The sequence below is a fragment of the Egretta garzetta genome, unplaced genomic scaffold, assembly GCF_000687185.1.
Source record: "Egretta garzetta isolate BGI_Z169 unplaced genomic scaffold, ASM68718v1 scaffold175, whole genome shotgun sequence".
Lineage (NCBI taxonomy): Eukaryota > Metazoa > Chordata > Aves > Pelecaniformes > Ardeidae > Egretta > Egretta garzetta.
The window spans coordinates 2,189,407-2,206,201 of record NW_009259860.1 but is presented as its reverse complement, the minus strand read 5'-3'; the positions used below and the strand labels follow the sequence as shown (position 1 = coordinate 2,206,201).

At 36.9% G+C, this 16,795-nt stretch overlaps 1 protein-coding gene across 10 annotated transcripts in view; it reads left to right on the top strand.

The window, feature by feature from the left end:
* Positions 1–15,484, top strand: part of CCDC171 (coiled-coil domain containing 171) — a 165,807-nt gene extending 150,323 nt beyond the window's left edge. For all 10 annotated transcript variants that reach the window (XM_035895589.1, XM_035895600.1, XM_035895592.1 and 7 more), the window contains one exon: positions 15,362–15,484. In XM_035895589.1, coding sequence (XP_035751482.1) covers positions 15,362–15,403 — 42 coding nt within the window. In that variant the 3' untranslated portion in view covers positions 15,404–15,484. The remainder of the gene's footprint in view (positions 1–15,361) is intronic.
* Positions 15,485–16,795: the final 1,311 nt, after the last annotated feature.

Here is a 16,795-nt window from a genome sequence, read left to right as displayed (position 1 = left end):
ATATGTAATTAAAATGCAGAACTAAATGTAATCAGACCCTAGTGACTGGTGCCTTCATATTGATAGTTTTACAATGGCCGCTGGGGTTGAAAGTTTATGTTAAAGTTACTAACACAGCTACACTCCAGCAAAAGAGCAAGACAGTTTAGCCATTTCAGGTATGACAACGTCCTGAAGCAGGAGTCACACAACAAAACTAGTTGATAGTCTGAATTTTAGGGGTACCTTCCACTAGCAGGTGGTAGAAGCAAGAGACTGCTGGAGTGTATTAGTCAGACAATTGCATTCAGCAGCAACACTACTATGTAAAAATCCCCAAATGAAGGATCTTGCTGTGAGCAAGTAACGGTGTATTTTTTCAATAATATAGTTACTTAATTTGTGTGAATTCATGTTTGAATCATCTGAAAGTTATAGACACAACACTGTGTACCAAGCCACAAAAGAAGTTTAAAAAAATTTCCTGAACTTAAAAAAAAAAATTAAATTATTTTCTCTGGACAGTTTTAAGAGTCGACATCCTGTGTTAGAGTTCTCTAATCATCACCAGCACAATTTACAATCAGAACACACAGAGAGCCAGTTCAGACCAGCTCATCTGTTGACTTTGGCAGAAGCCCTTAATCTCACTGTGTGCAGCTGCCACTTGAGAGCTGGGGACTCGGCAGAGAGCCGAAGGAGGGTGGGATGCAGGGTTGGTCAAGGCATGAACACATAGGCCTGCTTCATTTCAACAGCCGTACACTGCTTTTTTTTTTATAGTCTTTTCATTTTACAGCCTTTTTAAAAAAAAAAAAAAAAAAACTGAAATTAAATGAGGACCTCTCGTGAGCCACTGCGCTCCAGGCATAAGAAATTGTAATGTCTGGCTTCCAGAAACTGTCCCGTCAAAATGTGCTTCTGATTAGGTGGCTTAATTACAGCTGTGAAAACAATGTTGATTTAGGCCTCCAGATTCCAGTGCATGTCAGCCGTTATTAGCTAGCCTTGGACTGAAGCCACCATTTTAAAACTCTGTACCACTAAAGTCACACACTGCCTGACAACTTTTTATTTAGGCAGAAATGTTGCCAGAAGCAACACATTTTATGCAAAATATTTTTCATTGCGCAAATTTCAAATGTGACACTGTTGATGGACGTAAAATGAGTAGTTAAGGGTGGACTTCACCAAGTCCAAAACCTAACTTTTGGGGAAAAAAAAAAACAACCCAAAAAAAACCCCCAACACCATGCACCCCCCATTGAAAATAGTTTTTATAAAGTTTGACTGACATAATGCTTAATTTTAATTCCTTTAATTCAGTTTTATTCCAAATCCAGCATGTTGGTTTAACCACCCAATTTTATTGCATCTAAATTTTCCTGACAGTTTCATTTGCTGTTGGGAAATAAAATTGCCATTTTTGCAACATGGGAAATAATGGCTAGTTTCAAAACCAATATGTTTGAAACTTCCTTTGCCTGAAGCAGGTTAAGGCACACACTCAATTTACTTTAGGGTAAAAAAGCTCATTAAATAGTTTTTAATATTTTAATATAATTTAAGTAACTGCTTTCACAGTGGGAAGGCTTATTAGGCCCATGTATTTACACCTGCAGAGAGGTAAATGTTTGGGTAATTAGGTGGTTTCCAAGACTTCAGCTTTCCAGTGTAGTTGCAGAGTTAATGCTGTAAACACTGTAGATGGACACAATGTGTTGCCTGCATTTAAACATTACATTTCCACTTGTAGTATTTTGCTTTCAAGTGCTTAAGAGAGAGGTTTAAGTGGGGTTGGTTTCTTTTTTTTTTTTTTTTTGCTTTGTTTTGTCTGTTCTTAAAGTCTCCTTAATGACATGAATTGGCAAAGGAATGTGAGCGAATGTGTGTGGGTGTTAGCTCTCTGCAGAGGCCAGTGCTTTGGAAAAGCAAGATCTACATTCTCACTTCACAGTTGCCATGAAATTCCAAATGTCCATGCTGTGCGGTTTAATGGAAACCATGAAGTTCCTAAATGACCGCAGGTTTGTTCCGATGTTAAGCACAAAACAAATCTTTCAAGTCATTGGCTGAGTCGCAAAAAAGGAGGGTCATGTTTTCAGGAAGCTAATCTCCTTTCCCTTTTTTTTTCCTTCATGGTTTGCATTTCTATGGCATTAGAAATGTGTTTCTCGTGAGGTACTGGAACTACCAGCTCACAAACAAGGGTCCTCAGTTCCCAGGACTGAAAACAAGACACTTGGAACCTGAAGCTGTATTCATCTCTTATCCTAAATGCTCAGGCCAGTGCAACAATTGTACCTCCCGGAGCAACTAATTGGAAATTGATTTAGAGAAACTAATGATTTGGATAAGGGAAGAAGTCTACAGTATAGGTTCAAGTTTGCCCAGTAAAAAAACATTGTGCATTCATTCTCCGTCCTCAGCAGATTAACAGAGAAAAAGGAAGTGAATGCCTACGCTTCATTTTGTTCAGTTTTTGAAGGCGGAATACTGGAATGAGCTAGTCTTTTCTTTGCAAGATGGTACATGGCGTTTCCTGAAATGGAATGTTTCAGAAAGGCCCCAGTTGCTGTTCAGGACAACTGTGAGTCGGGAGGTGGCCATGCGATGCTATTTTCCATATTAGACGTCTTCGCAGTGATCTTTCAAAACGTGTTTCGTTGGTAATATGCAATGAGTTTTATTCACCACCCATGTATGTTTGCTTCCTGTTTTCTGCACAGACCTGTTTCATTTGCCTTCTTCCCACACCTCTCAAAGTGACATTTCAAATTAAGAGAAACTTTTGTATATTATTACATATACCGCTAATGCTGCAGTAGAAATAAAAGTATTGGGAGTGCTAGACAGGCTGTTATTTTGAGAACTGAATATTATAGACCAGGACATTTGACCCTGGGAAAAAGTTTTTACAAAAGAACAGAGCCTCGGACACAATTTTACTGGCTTTGTAGAAGAAAAGGAATATTCTCTACAAAGGCAGACAAATTCACTTCTTTCCAGACTCAAGGACTTTTACTCAGGCCAGAAGGTGCTTCCTCCTCCCTTTTGAAGAAGTTATTTCAAGAAAGAGAGCTGGGAAGCTTCTATTATTCCCTGCTAAACTGTGTGTTAAACATAAAAGGAATGTCTGTTTGTTCTGAGACTGTGAATTTGCTGAGAAATTTTTGGAGGGGATTAAAGCATAGCTGTGCCTGAATGAGTCTATCTCAGATACTTAAATGGCGAATGAATCCGTGCAATCCAGATTGCCATCTTCCTGATATTTTCTTGACATTTTAAATTTAGATCCTATAAGGTATACTGTTGTGAATAATTATTTTCTTGTTCTGACACCTGTTTGGTTTTGTGTTTCAAGCTAAGCCATGTAAAGCACTGTTTATAAGGGGAAAATTCAGTGCTGGTCTTCAGCTTTGATAAACAGCGCAAGATGTGTAGATGCTACCTGTGAATTGCAATTCAGTTGACCAGGACTCTGCCCCTTTCTCAGCCAGCCTCAGAAATGCATATAGGTGCAGAATGCCCACACTTACAAAGTAGTGTGGATAATGCTACATGTACCCATTAGGGGGAAAAAAGAAAAAGAAAAATAAGTCGTGTTGACATTTAACTGGATTGGGCCCAGAGAATCTCTTTAAGCATAAAACTACATTTAAAATAGCGGGGAGGTAAGTATTCCCCTCAAAAGAGGTACTTTAAGTGTTTGTAAAGCAAAATCTTGTGTTCAGAGGTTTATGCTTCCCTCTGGATGGCAGGGAGATGACTGATGCCCCACCACCAGAGAATTCAGTTCCAGCTTGTGGGCAAACTTTCCTCCACAGGAGACCACTGTCTCTGATGCTGTATCTCCTCTTAGTCTCTGCTTCTGGCGCACTGACGGGAAGGAAGGTCATGGGAGCACAAGGCTGGGTATCGTCTCCACCCCTGGTCCCATAGCAGATTCCTCAGCTGTTAGACCTCACCTTGCCAGTCGAAGTGGAGGAGTGGATCCTCTGCAGGCCAGAGAGATAATGAGAGCAATAAAGAAGGGTAGCTGTAAACCATAGCAGTCTCCTTCATTTTGTGCTTTTCTGGAATTTATAAAATCAGGTTGTTTTTCTCTTGGTTTGCTTATGCTCTTCTCCCCAGCCTTCTCCTATAATTGTGCATGTTTACGTCCTTTTCAACTGGGGAAAAAAAAGAACAAACCTTTGCATTCCTTTCTGTGACATTTTTGCAATAGAATAACATGTTTTTATAGACATACATGTGTTTACCTACTTCCATTGCCTGATTGCTTCCACTTTGTACTTTAAGCATAAAAGTTAATGTGAGAAATGAAAATAAACCCAACCTTTAAAATATATTAGAGAGTATGACTTACGGAGATAAAAAGACAGGAAATTCAGAGTTAGGGCATGAAGCATAACAGTGTTCTTAACTCATAATTTTATTCCCGTAATGTTGACATGATTTAAGGGCATACAGTCAGCAAGTTACATCTTAATGTTTATTTTTATTAGGTTTTACATATTTAAGTCACACTGCTTAATATTTACCCAACATATATTTATTTATTTATTGTTGTTGTTTTAAAATTACGTATAAAAACTTTTCATCTAAGTCTGTGAAACCCACATTATGTAGTGAAGGCACAGTTTTTCCAGTTGGTCATAGTAAGGACCCATTTTCCCCAGAGACTGGGCCCCCTGAAGCAGTTTGGCCTGTTGAATAAACTAGTATTTGAACAACTTTAAAAAATGTGAAATGAGTACACAGTAGGGTAAAGAGCTTCATTGTCAGCTAAAATTATGTTATCATGATAATGAACTTGATTTTTTCAAATAAGTTTTCTTCAGTTTGTGTAATGGTTCAGTTAAAGAGATTTAGAAACTTCTTAAATTGTATCCTCGTTTTACAAGACTTCGGTTTTTTTGTTGACTTGTTTCAGAAATGCTACCTTTTGGAAAGGAAGGACCCTCTTTTTGTTAAGTAATCAATTGCCTTTTTTTTTTTTTAGTGGAAGATAGGGTAGCTTTAAAATGCACAGTAATTAATAAAATGTACTAAATATATAGGCAAGAATAGTGTGGTTAATCACCAGCAGAGTTTCCCTGATACATCTGATGATATTAGGAGAGCAAAGTGACATTATGATGATGCAATGATTCCATTGCATCCTTTTCAGATGGTGTAACTGCTTCAATTCCTACAGCTTTTTAGAGAGGGACCCATGGAACCTTTAAAGCCCCATTGCTTTAGGTCACTGTACTTGTAGATCTGGCCCTCAACTGAAATTGGCCCATAAACCCATAGTTCACTCAGCAAACATCACCATAAAGCTGACGTAATACTTGCCTCTCTTAAATTTGTATGTTCACCAATATTTTGTATGCCTTTGTTCCTATCTGAGTGTTGCGGGTAATTTGATAAAGAAAGCCCATGGAGGCCAGAGCCACAATAATGAAATAATTCACTAATTTTTCAGCTTTTATGGGGTACCAAGGGTATAATTTGATCACAAAAGGATCATCTCATATGGTGATAATACACTTATGGTCAGGGACCTGTTAGTCTTTCAGACTCTGTGCGACATTACTTTTCTTTCACAGTCTAGTATATGCATTGCACTCTTTCGGGAGCCTGAGCATGTATTGTAACTTAACCAGGACTTTGCAGAACTTCCTGACACTTAAGTCATCCAGTTTCGTTTTAACTTGTGGATGTCAAAACATCCTATAGCTTTAGGAATTTCTGGTTTAATTTAATAACGTACTGAAGCTTACTACACTTTAAATAAGAGATTTTTTAGAAGAACATAATCTAATCAGGAGCTCTGAGAAAAGGAATTTAAGGTATTGTTCTGGAATGTAGAAGGCACACCAAATTACTGAAACATCCCTGTGTAAAGCAATTTTTTAAAGTTGTGTTTTACAAACCAAAAAGCTGAAGAAACCTCTCTCCAAGTATCCTTCTATGTTCTGCATGACTCTACTGATAAAAATTTTATATGCCTGATGGAAGTTTGTAGTATTGTATGTGGTGGTGGTGGGTTCTGGTTTGGGTTTTTTTTTGTTCTAACTCTTCTGTGCTTTCAGAACGCACATTTGGCATATATATATATGAAAGGATGAAATTCCATTAACTTTTTTTTAATGTTGATTCACATAAAATATGATTGGTATGCAGAATATATTAGTTCCATTTGACTACTGGACTCACTCGAACTGCATGTTCAGCCTCACAGAAGTTGATGATCTAGTACCTGAGCTAAGAGCAGTTCTTAGAGGCTGATTGTGCTCAGGAATCTAGTAAGTATAAAACGTTATGTGGAAGTAATTATTAGATTTTTTTATTTAATTTCAGTCTGAAGTATATATAACTGTATATATAAATTCAGCCAAAACCAATAGAGACAGTAAACCTAGCTCACCCACACTCAAGTTGTTTATAACTGATAAGCTTGATTCCTTGCCCAGTTAGTGTAATTTGGATCTTGCATTTACAAAAGACCTACATGTTAGCCATCAACTGAAATTGAGCCTAAAATATTTTTTTTTAGGCTATTCAGATATCAACTGATATTTTATAAGCAATACTGCTGGAAAGCCAACTGTTTTCCCTGACCATTAACATTACAAAACTACCCTTTAGAACTCTATTGAATATACACTGCTTCAGATATTGCATGCAATTTGCAGGAGAAGGAGTAATTCCCTCCTGAAGTTACTTCAACTAAGGTTTACTGGGGATGAATGAACATTAAAGTGCTTGCTTTGGATAAGCAAACAAAAGTTTGAAAACTTTCCCAAACCTACAGGGAGCCAAATGTACCTCTTCCCGGTGAATCTTTCTCTAAGCTAGTTTATGGGGAGGGGGATGGAGTCCTTATCAAGATTTTGGCTGAGAGGTAGCAGGTTACACATCTGCAGTGAACGATCCAGAAAATGTACACTGCATTGGCCATTGCTAAAAGAGTGGAAACCTTTGTCCTCCTAATAAATTGATGAATTTAATAATAAAACATTCATTTTGAGAAAATGAAGTTGACAGTGGTTATAGTTCTGAGTATGTGGTATAAGCCAGTCATTTTTTGCTCTGTCATTAGATGATCTTTTTAAGAGGCTACTCAGTTTAACACAGTTATTCAGATGAACTGAGATTTAGATTAGCCTGTAGCCTAACGCAAATGCAGATGTTCTTACTTAGTGTGCGAGTGTTTGTATTCTGGATAACAGATTACAATCAGTCTGTTTTTCAGATAGGTGCAGATAGGTTGCATAAACCATGTCTGTATCCAGTTTGATCCTAATTCTGTTGTCTCCTAAGAGCTACCATCAGTCTTCTGCTTGCTAGGAGATGCTAAATGCTCTCAGTTCCCCTTCTCACTTCAGGATTACGGGCAACACTGGATTATATTCTCAGCAGCCAAGTGGACCAAAAGCACTTTTTGCTCACACAAAGGTTTTTGGAGAGATTTGCAATAATATTCTCCACTAAGAGGCCTTCTGTGTCCCTGGCACTTCATTTTAAGTTTGAGTAATACCATTTTCCTACTTGAAATCCAAGTGAGATGTTCACTCAATTTTTTTTCATTGGTGCAAACTACCCATTCGTGCATCAGCAACCCCTGCCAGAGATGTGAGAGTTCCAAGTCCTTATGACTTGCTTCTTTTCACCACCTTGCATAAAGAGAAGTTGGTATGGTCCTTGCCATAGATTCCTGTCAAGAGAGGTGTCTGCTTTACACCTCAATCAATATATTTCCTTTTTGTTTTCCTTCCTTCATGCTCGTGGCTTCTCTTGAGTTTCCACTTTCTACAAACTGGATGTCTGCTTCTCTTTATGAAAACCAGATTTCTTGTGTGAAAAAATGCCCTTTCAATGGTTTTTAGAGAAACTTCAAGGGGACTTGTTCCTGTAGATGTGCTGGGAAAGCAAATAGGTTACATAACCTATCTGAACTCACTGTAGTTTAGCAAACACCAGAATCCAAAAGGGCTTCGTGGGTCATCTTTGGAGTCTTGCCTTGCTGGAGTTCTCGTAGTTGAAGCCCGTAGGGCCGCCAGAAGGCATTCGCTACAGCGACTCTTCTAATTCCGCTGTCCAGACACCAGTGCTCATCCAGACTGCTCCACCCTTGCTTAACAGCATGCCTCTTCTGTAAGGAGCGCTTGAGCATCATCAGTACTTAGTGCATATTGGATTTTTAAGGGCCTTTTCTGACCTACTCCACATATTTAATATAAATATACTTGAGAGAAGTAGTGAGCAAACTGGAGTATTCTCAAGACATCTGTCTGCAAAGTAACAGTGAGATCCATGTTTGTTCTCACTTTTATATAAGCTATAAGGAGAATCCTAAAATGTTGATTTCCATTTTTTTAATAGTTCATTTGTTTTGCTAGCTACATAGATTTATATTTCTGAATATTATTCCTCAAAAATATTGCATACTTGGCAGAAATCCATAGCAAAAATTAATCTTCTGAATGCCTAAAGATTTTTTAATGCCAGAAAGCTGAATCGTAGAGACACTTTCATTGTTCCTAGACCTTTCTCCTGTTAAGTGTTACTATTAGAAAGAATTACTTTTTCCCTCTTTCCCCCTTGTATCCATATTGCTGATACAGTATATCTTTTATAATTATAAAGTGATTGAAGTATTTTACTGAATCAGTATAATTTTTTTTTTTTGCTGAAATGTTTGTGATGATTAGCTCTAGGATTCTGCATTAAAAATAGTCTTTGGTAAAAGATGGATCAATGCATCACTGGCAAAGGTCTGCTGTCCTTGTCCTGTTTAGTAACAGAATGCCTAAATTGTAGTAGCACTGGTTCGGAGCAAACAGACAAAAAGGAAGGTAGCTAAGCATTTTGCTGTGCGTGAGCAGTTAGAGGGCAAGCAGACACCATGCACCTTGACCACCTATTATGAAGCTTTTTGCTGCAATGTCAAGTGAAAGCGAGTTAATTGGGTGAAGCTGTAGAGCATGTTAGGGGCATGGTAAAGGGTTGCTGTCTGACAGCTGAATGTCAGCAGAAGCTAGTGAAGTGTGGCTGAGAGACAGAGACCTGTCACAAAGTTCATGTGGACTGTAGCACAGTTAGGGAGATGAAATGTGGTTCTGTCTCACTTTCTCCCTCATTGCATTCAAGCACCTTAAGATTTCACACTGTATGTGTCAACCCTTGTTCTCTAAGCTGTTTTCTCCTAACACTTCTGCATTCAAATGATTGGACAGAAGATGCTAATGTTTGGCAAAATGAATGTAAATACACTTTTTTCCTTTTTCTGCTAGAGCAGCAGTATACATGAAACTCAGATGAAACTTTGAAGGCTTACGTCAGACAGTCACACTGTCGAGGAATTCAGCTGATGACTGAATACATTTCTCAAGAGAATATGAAGTTTGACACTTTAACTAGTTGGATAGGGACTCTTTTCCCACTAGCACTAGCAGAAGAAAAGGCTAAGCAGAGAGGACTACTTCATGAGCCTCTTGTGCCACAGCATGGTGTCATGAGTGTTTTAGTCTCTGGTTGTAGTCACCTTCTCCTCTTCTTGCTAGAAAGAAGCAAAGATCTGAGGGGGAACCATAAGAGAGAGAAATACCGATCTAAGGCAATGAAAAGTTGTGTGAAAACTCGTATAGCAGGAAGGGCTTTCTTGGAAGCAAGAGGATCATCAGTTAAAGATAGCGACAATGTTATACACTGATGCAAAACGTGGAGAGGTGTCACAACAGTTTAGTAAGATTACAGCGTACCTTTCAATGCTGTTTGCAGCATGCAGCACAAAAAAAGCCAATAGCCATTTGGGTTAGCTACTCCGATATAAATAAATAAACAAACAAACAAATAATAAATAAATAAAAAATACAAATTAAAATGAAAATAATAAATAAAAATAAAACCAAAACAAAACAAAAAAGTTGCTGCATCCTGGAGAAAGTGGAAAGACAGTGGTAGGCAGCATGGGCAAAAAGTACGGAAGAATTTGGAAACTTGCATTGAAACCAATACAGACTGAGCATTTCACCATAAAAATAGGGCACTGCATAATTTGCCTAATGTTTTGGTATTACTAGTGTAGTGCAGAGAATTTGACCTGAAAATGAGAGACTTTGGTGTGTATTCCAGTGAAGCATCTGGAAGAGAAACTTACTGTATAGTCTGTATAGTGGATTTTGGCCAAAATATTCAGCAATCTTGAAAATTAGCAATGCAAAACCAAATTATTTGTCTTTAAGCCAACAAAACATTGAAGATAAGGTGTTCATCTGACGTGATAATCCATCCAGTCCTCTGCGTTCTTCAAACATACCAGGTTTAAGTATGTTTGAATAAAACAGGTTTTTCTTTTAGAAATACAAATCCAATATTACAAAATCTTTCTCTTAATTGATTTTAATTGAACCTCTGGAGTGTGATTTCACTGAATGCATTAAGTGCTAAAGCATTAGAAAAGCAGAAAAAAAATTATTTCCAGATATTTCAGACTCATATGTTTGTTTAAAAACTCCTGAAAGTGGAAGAGGGAATTCTTTGATAATGAAAAAAGCCATTAGTATTGTTGGCTAGCAGCACCCACAGTGTGTTGGTGTGTCTACCTTTCCAACTTAATATGTAATGAATTGGCAGCCCATTGAATTATTCTCTGATAGCAAATTGTTTGCAGAATCCAGGCAGGAGTGCTGACAATTAAAATTTATACCGAATGTTACCATTTTCCTACTTTGTGTCAGAGCACCAATTTAGTCCTACTGCCTTAGCATACAGAATTGCAAAATCATTGACATGGGAAGCAAACTCTCCAGTTTTGGCCAACTTGAAATCAAGTTTGTTAACTAGCACTGTTTTGCACTAACACCCACTAGTAATACTTTCAATTTTAAACACCAGTTTCTAGCATTTTCATCAGTCTGATGTTATTTATTTCACTGAGAGTGAGAAATGGCTCTTGGAGCTACTTTTAACAGCAAAAGAATGAGCAGTATACTAGAAGTCTGTTGGCATTGTCTGGCAAAAGGCAACTCAGTTTTGGAAATAACAGGCTGAGAAGGAGGTTGTGAATGATCTGAAAGTGTGCATCTTCCTCTATAGGGAAATAGGTTTTCCACATGAGTGCTGCAAAATGGTTATCGAAGACCATGGTTGTTTCTTTAACATTTACTGGACTTGCTATTGCTACAGAGAAATGATGCAAGCTACAATGATAGCATAGGTGCGAGAAGTGGAAAAGAACATTATTGGCCATTTGATTTGCTGTCTACTGGTATTACTGTGTATATGTATGTTCTAGAGTTGGGGTGAGAGGAATCAGTATCAGAAGTCAATTGTGGAGAAATATATTGACTGCTTCCCACTTTCCCCTCATTGCTCTCTGTGTCTGTGCATACCTTGCGTTTCTTCTTACTCTTGAGGGACTAAGCTACAGCCTTTCCAGAGGTTTTAGAATTCAGAAGTAGTGCTCCCTCTGCACTTCTGTTTGCTCTCAAGCATCCTCACACACCTAAGTATCCTGTAATCTGGTGATTTCCAGGTCACACTTTGGCCTTGCAATTCAACCATTGTCTTTACCTTGAGATATAACACTGAACTTAATACTGTATCTGCATCATCACACAGGGAACCCCCATAACTGAGTCTTTGTATTATGTTGTAACTTCAGGATTATTCTTCCTGCCCTTCTATTTCATCCCTTACTTGGCCATATTCTGTTCTGATTCTAAGCAGTTTCATTACTTTCTTACCTTAATCAAAGCCATGTACGCAAGCTTGTTATTCACAACACAGAAAACCTACATTCACAAAAACCTTTTTATTGTTCTGGTTTTTTTATAATGTAGAATGTCACATGTCATAAGAAAGTGGAAGGGAAGTTTGGGCTACTGTGTTTTGAAATTGAATATTTGAAAGCAGTTTAAAGTGACTAAAATTAGCGGTGGGAAATCGCGAAACGGGAAGGAGTTATTGTTGTAACATACAAATAGTAGAGGGCAATTCAAAAGTTGTAGTGTGGTATTATAGTGAAAATTGTGGTCCAGTAAAATTATCCTTGTGTAGGCTTTGAAGGCTGAAACCGTTCTGACTGATTTGTGGCTTCAGCTCTGGTTATAGATTTTACTTCTACAACTGAAGATAAACAATATACTTCTAACAGTGACTATGTAGTTATCCGTTTGCACCACTGCCATAACATGTGCATAGTCTTCTAATTCCAAGTACATAACTGTGCATGTTGTTCCACAAGTATTGATATATAAAAGCAAAATGGGGCATCTTTGATCACAACATGATGCTTTTGAGTAGGCTGACATTGCAATAAAAACATATATAAGGGTATAATACATGATGGTATTACAATATTTCCTCACAGTATCATCCATAATAAAGTGACCCACTATAAATCAGTTTTAACTTTGGTAAAACAGCTCGTGTGTCATGAGACAACTTGCAAACTAGATCCTAAACGTGATCAGAGGTTAGTCACAGAATAAAAACTGTAGGAAATTGTTTTAGAAATCTTTTTCCATGTCTAATACTAAAAAATTGCTTGAGTTAACTATAGTTTAGAAAGCAATTACTCCATAATATAGACTAACCTTTTATATTTTGGTCTTTGGGTGAACATGTTTTATAAAGTTACGCTATCAAACTTTGAAAAATGGCCATAGGACAACACCAATTACTACATTACATAAATATTTTGAAAGCATGTGTTTGCTAGGCATATTGTGTCCTAAATATCTATTTACCTGATGAAGTGTAACAGTTCAGATGGAATCATTTACAGCTTATCAGGTAAATAAAAGTGCTATGCTAAAGATTTACCTGAACAGACACCTTATTTAAGATACATAATTCCTCTTTTAAAAATTACCTAAATGCATATTTATACGATGGATTATCATTGCGGCTCTGGCATAGTCATTTGAGTTTGTCAAGTTAATACATGTTTTAGAAAGGTGTCTAAATACAATAATGTTGAAAGAGGCCTGTTGGGGAAATTATAACTGCCTTAAAAAATCCTGCGTACAGGTATGTGTTTAAACAATGAGTGTTATAACAGTTCTAAGTATTTTTTTCTTCTACCCTATAGAATCCTATTTTCTTATTCATCATGAGTGTATATAATGATACTGGATCAAAACAGTTCTTAGGAGTAACAGCCAAGATTTTTTTTTTTACATCAATCACGTTGCTATTAGATCCGATTTCCCTTCTATTCAATGAATAGTATTCTGTTCTTTGTAAGAAGTACAGCACAGGATCTGGATAACTAAAACAGAGCTTTTTTCCCCCACCAGTGAAGCTTTTACTGTAACATAGTCTATTGACTTGCTGCCAATCATTAAGTTTCACACATTTTTTTTTGCAACTCTCAAAGGAAATCTGATTTCTTATCTCCTTACTGGGATTTTGATGCCATATTCTTCAAAAAAACCATCACTACATCTATAAACAGAGTAATATGAGAGTGTAATTGTAGCATGTGATTTTTACTCATGGTGATATGTTGATTAACTGAGATGTTGAAAGCAGTACAAACCAGTATGTTTAAATTTGTCTTCAATGTTTGTTATCCAGACTAAAACCTATTTATATCTTATATCTTATTTATTTCATTTTTTTTTGCACACAGAAGTGTTTGTAGAACATCACAAATTATTTGCATATTTCAATATTGTCGTAACTTTTTTATTAATTACTCTTACATTAGAATTTTGGCTATGTGGTCAGCTGAGTAAAGCATACAAATAACAGACTGTTAATTGGCATAATAGGTGGACGCCTTCACTGAGATCTCATTTCAGATGTGCTGATACAAATGCAGTAAATCTCGATTGTGCTTTGGCTTTTTAGTGGTTCCCATTCTGCATAGCATTAAGCCCAGAAGGACTGAAAAGCTAGAGCGCTACAGATCATACTTGCCAGTTCTGCTGGTTATCTCATCCTCATCGCCACCTTAGTTTAGAAAAACTCAAGGCACTACCTCATTTTAACTATCTACTTGAAGCAGTCATCTAAATTTGCTAGCGTGTGGGTTCTTAATGAAGGTCTAACATAACCTAGCTGTTTACAGAAGCTTCAATATGGCTTGTGGTGAACTGGGAAATCAAAAGAGTCCGTATCAAAGGGAACTGTTGAAGTAGGTGTTAGAGGCAACCATTGATTTTTCTCCAGCTGTAGTAACAGAGGAAAGGGGAATCTTTCATGAATGTGTCTTTATACATATGGCTGAGTCTGGATTTGTTTAAATATGAATATACACACACCCTTCTGCCTTTCTCTGGATATCTATGAGTTTGTATATTGGAACCTGTGCCTCCGTGTATATGCATTTCTGTCTCTGTGTGTGTGTTTATACATGCATGTTATACTCTTCCTGAAATGCCGAAGAGTGTTTAAAACCTCAAATATACTGTAACAGTCCTTAAGTATCTTAACTTTTTTATTTTCCATGATTATGCTTTGCATGTGAAGTTTTCATATATTTTATGACCTGATGAAATAATTGATTGTTATTTCCACAGCTATATAGTGCATTGGGTAAAATGGTAACATAGTCTATTGACTTGCTGCCAATCATTAAGTTGCCCTTGGTAAAGTGCAATATGACATTGTGTTTTCTTAAGTTTGTTTATTATTATGGGTGTTTAAGGGAATACAGAGTGTCTTTATTTAGCATGTAAAAAAATCACTAATGCTGATATACTGATATTACCCATAGTCTTTCAAAGTAGAATGCACAATGTTTTGGTGCTGGAAGTTATTTAATGTTGAATTTTAACTGGTCTAACCTTTGTAACTGACTGAATGTCGAGACTCACTGAAATATGAATCGTGTTCCCCATCCATGTACATTCAGTGTATATTCTCTGGTCATCTTCTAACAGGCTAACATTTGAGGAGTATTAAGTGTTTGATTTCAACCAATGGTAAAATATATTCAGAAGTAAATGAATACCTTGCATGGTTAGCATGGCATATTTTTCCTAGTAACAGTGACAGGGAGACCATAGCATAAGTTTGTTTACTTGATTAAAAAAGCACGCATGCTAGAAATGATAATGAAGAGGGGTAAAAGTTTTCTGTAAGTATTTGTAACACCTCAAATAAAGTAGACTATTGTTTTCTAAAAATTATTAGTGCAGAATACTCTAGCTAATATGTTTTGTTCCTGTTTATTAAAGATTTATATATATACACACACACACACAGAGGTACCATGTATTTTAAATAAGTGTTTGAAATAAGAAGCAAACAGTTGCAAATACTTCATATATATACCTTTGTGAAATGCATAATGAAATTATTTTTCTTGCTTGTTTAAAAGTAAACATAGATTCTTTTTTGTTTTGTTTTTTATTATCACTTTATTTTACTCCAGGAATCAAGAGGGAGTTCAAACATCACCATGGCTTCAAGCTAGGAATTCAGCCTGACCAGAGTTGTATCCCAGATATTTTGGCATTGCAAGCTGAACCTGACACATCCTGCAGTTTTACGCACAATAGAGCCAGTTCTCAGTCTTCAGTCTATTCCTTCAGCCTGAATGTCACATCCAGTCCCAAAAGAACAATGGAAAATGGATTTTCAGATTCTTTGTATCAATAATCTTTTAGAAGGAAAAAATTGCATTAATGTAAAATGACGCAATTAAAGTGCAATTTTGTTGCTACCTTTGAATTGTAGTTCAGCGTATGTATTTTTTGACATTAATTTTACGTTTTTATGAAAATGTGCATTCATATGCTCACATTTCTGCGTTTCTCATTCTTTGCATACTGAAGCAGCTATTTTTTTAACTTTTATTTATTGCAGTTGTTCATTTTTTATGTAGTATATTTTTAAATGTTAAAGAATGACACATTTTGGGTAATTTTCCTCAGTCTTAAAAAAAAAAATCAATAAGCCATTTTAGTCTCTATCTATCAAAGTTGTTTCATACTTGTCTATTTTAAAGCAGGACTGCAATACTTTAATAGGATTGAGAGAGCTATTTGAAATGTATGCCAATGATTCCTGTCATTTCATGGCAGCCCTGCCATGGTTCACTGAGCCCCCTCTTTTCTCTTGTCAGCTCAACTGAAGACAAGCATTTAGTTGCAAACTTTAAGCAGGTTGTGCAAAACAGAAATGATGTGACTGCTTCTCTTCCTGCACAATAATGTCACTGCTGGTCAATGTGAGAAGGTCAGGTTGCTCCTTGTAAAGCTACATGATACCACTTGCCTATTTGAACAAGTTAAGTTAACTGCTGAATTTGGTCCCTGCAGGCGCTGAAAACTCACCCTTTTATCAAGTCTGCATTTCATAAGAAAGAAGAACAATTGTGCAGGGAGGATTTCTGATGATATGTTTATGTACTTTATAAGGACAGTTCCCAAACCAGTGTTGCAGGTAATATATTTAGTTTAAGCTGAAAGACTTTAAAGTAATGGCTGTTTTGACCTTCAAATAGACTCCTTTTTTGTTGTTGTTGGTAGGACCCAAGAGTGACGCCCATCTTTGATGCTGACAGAATTTAAAGCAAGGCCATTGCCCTGCATTTTCTGCCTTGTAGCACACAAAAGTAAAATTGTATGTCAGGCCGAGATGTCGGGGAGCTGACAAGATGCCCCAGTGACATTTCAGCTGGAAAGAGCAAGTGTCTTGCAACCAAGTGGTCAAATATCAAATAATAGGTCAAGCAGGAAGGAGCTGAGTTCTAACCACAAAGAGGTTTCTGGTAACTTACTTGACAAGCTTTTGGGTGCTTTGTGGCTTGACAAAGTGATGTTCTGTTGGGTATCGCTAGACAGACTGTTCTTTATCGCCTTCA